The sequence below is a fragment of the Acanthopagrus latus genome, chromosome 17, assembly GCF_904848185.1.
Source record: "Acanthopagrus latus isolate v.2019 chromosome 17, fAcaLat1.1, whole genome shotgun sequence".
NCBI classification, from domain to species: domain Eukaryota; kingdom Metazoa; phylum Chordata; class Actinopteri; order Spariformes; family Sparidae; genus Acanthopagrus; species Acanthopagrus latus.
Window position 1 is genome coordinate 31,312,336 of NC_051055.1, and position 6,514 is coordinate 31,318,849.

Sequence of the window (6,514 nt, forward strand, 5' to 3'; positions counted from 1 at the left end):
GCAGGAACACACCGGCCCAACCGGCGGACATCTGAAGTGTTTGGGGAGACTCGGCCTGAATCTGAGTTTTTGATCGATGATACAACAAAAGACATTTTAACATTAATAAACAATACAAATGTAAATCAGAGATGGAACCAGAGATCAGCAGCATTTTTAAGGATCAGCTGGAATTTATTTCTTCATGATCTTGAAACTTTACATCAGCTCAAAGCTGTAACCACAGAGTGGAGCCCTGTTCCTGCTGGAGATCCTGAGGCATGATGGGAGTGAGCCCGCCCCCTCCCTCCCCCTCCCTCCTCCACCTGTGTGCAGGTGAGGCAGGTGTATAAAGGAGTCTTTCTCCAGGTGGAAACAGACTCCGGCAGCCGCTCACACTGAGATCTTTGTCACTAACTGTCGGATTTCCTGCAGAAAGATGGAGACGCTGCTCGCACTCTGGATCGCTCTCAGCGTCACGGCCTCAGGTATGAAACACTTTCACCTCACGTCTGATACCTTTGAATGTTTAGTTTGATCGCAGCTCAAGGTGGAATGAAAACAGAATATCTAGAGAACCAAAAACTAATCAAGGAGGTCGAAGAGATCAGACAGATTTCACTTCCCTCAGACAGACTGAAGGAAAAACACAGCTGAGGAGTTTTTAAAAGGATCAGTGAGTGAGTCACGGATCAGATTTAGGCTGCAACTAATGATACAGCTCATTATTCACCAATCTGCCCGCTCATTTCTATATTAACAGACGTATTGATCCCTCTATAAAAACATATTTTCATCCCACAGTCTGAAACACAAACAGCTCAGTGTCACAAAGAAAAGCTGAACATTTGTATGATCAAGAAACCAGAGAATGTTTCTGCTGGAATGTTTAAGTCCATGTACATGAACTGTAACATTTCTAATCCTACAATTCCATTTTATCCAGTTATCTTCCTTCTCTCCCACTACATGTGTCTTTTTACAGCTGTATTAAAGTTATGAGTCAATACACCTTTAGCAGGGGACTGTAGCAGTGGACTGAGTTTATTAGCCATCGTTTCTCATGTTTCTTAGAATACACGACAAGCAGCATCATTTTCAGTTATATGACCCCTTCGAATTTTTTTTACCATCTGAAGGACAAACAATGAACATTGTGAAGATTAGTAGAGCACGACTGATTTATCAGTAGGCAGATTTTTTCTGCCGATATTTGCTTATCACAGATACACTGGCATCGGCGTATATATTATCCAATATGAAAACCTTATATTTAATAGCTACAATGCAGAAAAACATGCTCGGGGTAATTAAACACTGGTGTAATGACAGTTTGTCCAGCAGAGTGCGCTTCAACGTGGGTAAAACAGCTGGTGTCAGGAAATGTAACAGCGACCTCACTCATGGTTAAAATATAAACCAGCACAACAATTACAGTTGCCAACTTAACACAGCCGCCATGTTCTGACATGGCAGGTTAACTTCCCCCCACATCGCCTGCTGGATACGTCCACAGCATGACGATGTGATTGCAGTAAATCAACTTACACGCAGTAATGAAACCTTATTTTGAAAGTAACAACATTTAATCAGTAACTTTTTAATTCAATTCAACAGTATCTTTTAAACTTCTTTTGTATAACATCAGACTGCAAACAGTGCTGTGATTGGTTCTTTCAAACACAGAAACTAAAAAACTGAAAAAACGTCTCCGTTCATGTGATGGAGCAGAAATCACAGCAACACATTTTCTTCTTCTTTAGTGTCTTCCACTACTACTGCTGTTGCCATGACGACCACCCCATCAGTTACAAGCAGCCAAGATTTTTCTACACCTGCTGTATCCATGACAACTGTCAGCTTGACCAACAAGACGGAAACCAGTCCTCCCAGTAACCAGACGACACCAGAACCCACCGCCAGTCCTCCCAGTAACCGGACGACACCAGAACCCACCGCCAGTCCTCCCAGTAACCGGACGACACCACAACCCACCGCCAGTCCTCCCAGTCACCGGACGACACCAGAACCCACCGCCAGTCCTCCCAGTGACCGGACGACACCAGAACCCACCGCCAGTCCTCCCAGTGACCGGACGACACCAGAACCCACCGCCAGTCCTCCCAGTGACCGGACGACACCAGAACCCACCGCCAGTCCTCCCAGTGACCGGACGACACCAGAACCCACCGCCAGTCCTCCCAGTGACCGGACGACACCAGAACCCACCGCCAGTCCTCCCAGTGACCGGACGACACCAGAACCCACCGCCAGTCCTCCCAGTGACCGGACGACACCAGGACCCACCGCCAGTCCTCCCAGTAACCGGACGACACCAGGACCCACCGCCAGTCCTCCCAGTAACCGGACGACACCAGAACCCACCGCCAGTCCTCCCAGTAACCGGACGACACCAGAACCCACCGCCAGTCCTCCCAGTAACCGGACGACACCAGAACCCACCGCCAGTCCTCCCAGTAACCGGACGACACCAGAACCCACCGCCAGTCCTCCCAGTAACCAGACGACACCAGGACCCACCGCCAGTCCTCCCAGTAACACCACAGCAGCCTCACCTGGATCCTCAAACACAACGACCAGCAGATCACCAGGTTTTGTTTCCACAAATAAACCAATCACATCCCAGAGTTCGTCTGTGGCCCCGCCCCTGGCTGGTGGCGGCAGTGTTCCTGGTTGGGGGATTGCCCTGCTGGTTCTGGCTGCTCTGGTTCTGCTGCTGCTGATCCTGCTGCTGATCGGACTGGTGAGTTCAGAACCACCTGCTTCTGTCTGAGATACTGATATTGGTTTCAGTCTCAGGGTTAGCCTCGCTTCTAACCGCTAGAACTGAAAAATACATATTTGATAATCCATCAGCCATGTTAACATGACAGACAACGCTGTCCGTCATCTTTTAGCTCGTTGATCAACCTCTCGGTGTGAACAGATAACATACAACACCGTTTTAAAAACAGCGTTTGAGCTTCTCACTGTCAGCTTGGTGTCGAGGAAGTTATGGCAGTAAAGTCATTCCTTATTTTCTCTGTTTTTTGTTTGTTGAATCCGTCAAATAAAATGAGTAAACCACAGTTTGCTCTCTATTCCTCACTTAGAGCTTGTTTAAGAAGTCCTTCCAGTCTTCCTGCTAACAGTCAGTATTTTCCTCTGCAGCTGCTTTGGTGTTGCTGCTACAGGGGGCGCTACAAAGGCTTCAGCCCCTACGACCAGCTGACCCACGGAGACGACATCCCTCTGTACACCACACACAGCCGCTTCGAAGGGCCCAACGGGAAACCACATGTGAGTCAAACACCACAGAGTCAAACACCACAGAGAGTCAAACACAGAGTCAAACACCACAGAGTCAAACACCACAGAGAGTCAAACACCACAGAGTCAAACACCACAGAGAGTCAAACACAGAGTCAAACACCACAGAGTCAAACACCACAGAGAGTCAAACACCACAGAGAGTCAAACACAGAGTCAAACACCACAGAGTCAAACACCACAGAGAGTCAAACACCACAGAGTCAAACACAGAGTCAAACACCACAGAGTCAAACACCACAGAGAGTCAAACACCACAGAGTCAAACACCACAGAGAGTCAAACACCACAGAGTCAAACACCACAGAGAGTCAAACACCACAGAGAGTCAAACACAGAGTCAAACACCACAGAGTCAAACACCACAGAGTCAAACACCACAGAGAGTCAAACACCACAGAGTCAAACACCACAGAGAGTCAAACACCACAGAGTCAAACACCACAGAGAGTCAAACACCACGGAGTCAAACACCACAGAGAGTCAAACACCACAGAGTCAAACACCACAGAGAGTCAAACACCACAGAGTCAAACACCACAGAGAGTCAAACACCACAGAGTCAAACACCACAGAGTCAAACACCACAGAGTCAAACACCACAGAGAGTCAAACACCACAGAGTCAAACACCACAGAGTCAAACACCACAGAGAGTCAAACACCACAGAGTCAAACACCACAGAGTCAAACACCACACAGAGTCAAACACCACGGAGTCAAACACCACAGAGAGTCAAACACCACAGAGAGTCAAACACCACAGAGTCAAACACCACAGAGAGTCAAACACCACAGAGTCAAACACCACAGAGAGTCAAACACCACAGAGTCAAACACCACAGAGAGTCAAACACAGAGTCAAACACCACAAAGAGACAAACACCACAGAGTCAAACACCACAGAGAGTCAAACACCACAGAGTCAAACACCACAGAGAGTCAAACACCACAGAGAGTCAAACACCACAGAGTCAAACACCACAGAGAGTCAAACACCACAGAGTCAAACACCACAGAGAGTCAAACACCACAGAGTCAAACACCACAGAGTCAAACACCACACAGAGTCAAACACCACACAGAGTCAAACACCACAGAGTCAAACACCACAGAGAGTCAAACACCACAGAGTCAAACACCACAGAGAGTCAAACACCACAGAGAGTCAAACACCACAGAGTCAAACACCACAGAATCAAACACCACAGAGAGTCAAACACCACAGAGTCAAACACCACAGAGAGTCAAACACCACAGAGAGTCAAACACCACAGAGTCAAACACCACAGAGTCAAACACCACAGAGAGTCAAACACCACAGAGTCAAACACCACAGAGTCAAACACCACAGAGAGTCAAACACCACAGAGTCAAACACCACACAGAGTCAAACACCACAGAGTCAAACACCACAGAGTCAAACACCACAGAGTCAAACACCACAGAGAGTCAAACACCACAGAGAGTCAAACACCACAGAGTCAAACACCACAGAGTCAAACACCACAGAGAGTCAAACACCACAGAGAGTCAAACACCACAGAGTCAAACACCACAGAGAGTCAAACACCACAGAGTCAAACACCACAGAGAGTCAAACACCACAGAGTCAAACACCACACGGAGTCAAACACCACAGAGAGTCAAACACCACAGAGTCAAACACCACAGAGAGTCAAACACAGAGTCAAACACCACAGAGTCAAACACCACAGAGTCAAACACCACAGAGAGTCAAACACCACAGAGTCAAACACCACAGAGAGTCAAACACCACAGAGTCAAACACCACAGAGTCAAACACCACACGGAGTCAAACACCACAGAGAGTCAAACACCACAGAGTCAAACACCACAGAGTCAAACACCACACAGAGTCAAACACCACGGAGTCAAACACCACAGAGAGTCAAACACAGAGTCAAACACCACAGAGTCAAACACCACAGAGAGTCAACCACAGAGTCAAACACCACAGAGTCAAACACCACAGAGAGTCAACCACAGAGTCAAACACCACAGAGTCAAACACCACAGAGTCAAACACCACAGAGTCAAACAGAGAGTCAAACACCACACAGAGTCAAACACCACACAGAGTCAAACACCACAGAGAGTCAAACACCACAGAGAGTCAAACACCACACAGAGTGGGGTGGTTCGTCAGGAGCTGGTCCTCTGTAAGACACAAAGACTGTCCAGCAGAACAGAACCAGCTCCACATCATCTGTCCGCAGTCTGCAGAGATTCAGAGGCTGTTTATATTGAAGAACCTCGGTCCAGCTGCAGCCAGAACCGCAGCCAGAACACTGCTGGTCTGAGGGCTGCGTTACGCCTCGTCTCAGTCCGAGTGTGTTCAACTCATGTGGTCGTTATTGTGTTTGTGTTCTGATGAGTCACATTCAGACGGGAACCTCCAGAGTTTATTGACTTCAGTCTTCAGGTGTCGTGTTAACCTGCTGACTCACCGTGAGTCACAGGTTATAATAAGTATTGATTGGTTAGAACTAATTATTAACCTCTAGTTCCACTTTATTCATTCTGAGTGACACATTAAGTACTGATCCGTTAATTCTTCTGTTCCAGGATGACCTGAACAGGCCGATGAAGAACCGGACCGGGACGTACACGGTGACCCAATAACTGAGCAGCATGACGGGACCAGCGGAGACGTGACGTCACCTCAGATCTGCACTCTGAACACACTGTGTGTTGTTTCTGTCCTTACGCTTTTTAAACTTCATCTGACTGAAAACTTGCTGTTTTCATTTTTAATCTTGTATTTATTGTCAGAAACGTTATTTGAAACACAACAGTGACATTTTTCATAAAAATTCTCAGATAATATTTAAAATCAGCTTTATTCATTGCTCTTTTTTATACAAACTTAAATATAAAAGTTATTGTTATGATTACTTTTGAGAATATTTTCTCTGTTGGTTAATTAGATTTTTATTCCCACTGCATCATTATACCAGTTATTATTATTATTATTATTATTATTATTATTATTATTATTATTATTATTATTATTATTTAGATGCAGCTGTTTGTGTTTGTTTTGTTTTTAATATTCGACACTTACATTCATCCTATTTACATGTATTTATTATTTGCTCATGTTTTAAATCTCTTTAAAAAACACATGATACAAAAAGCATTTTAGTTTGACTTACACTAATATACATAAATATAAACTACAT

General features: G+C 45.8%; 1 protein-coding gene across 1 annotated transcript; it reads left to right on the forward strand.

Annotated features, from left to right (window-relative positions):
- Positions 1-327: 327 nt before the first annotated feature.
- Positions 328-6,165, forward strand: LOC119006202 (mucin-2). The gene is made up of 4 exons (XM_037074661.1): positions 328-467; positions 1,743-2,743; positions 3,151-3,279; positions 5,898-6,165. The coding sequence occupies exons 1-4, from the start codon at positions 419-421 to the stop codon at positions 5,952-5,954; spliced, it is 1,236 nt and encodes a 411-aa protein (XP_036930556.1). The 5' UTR covers positions 328-418; the 3' UTR covers positions 5,955-6,165.
- The last annotated feature ends 349 nt before the right edge of the window (positions 6,166-6,514 follow it).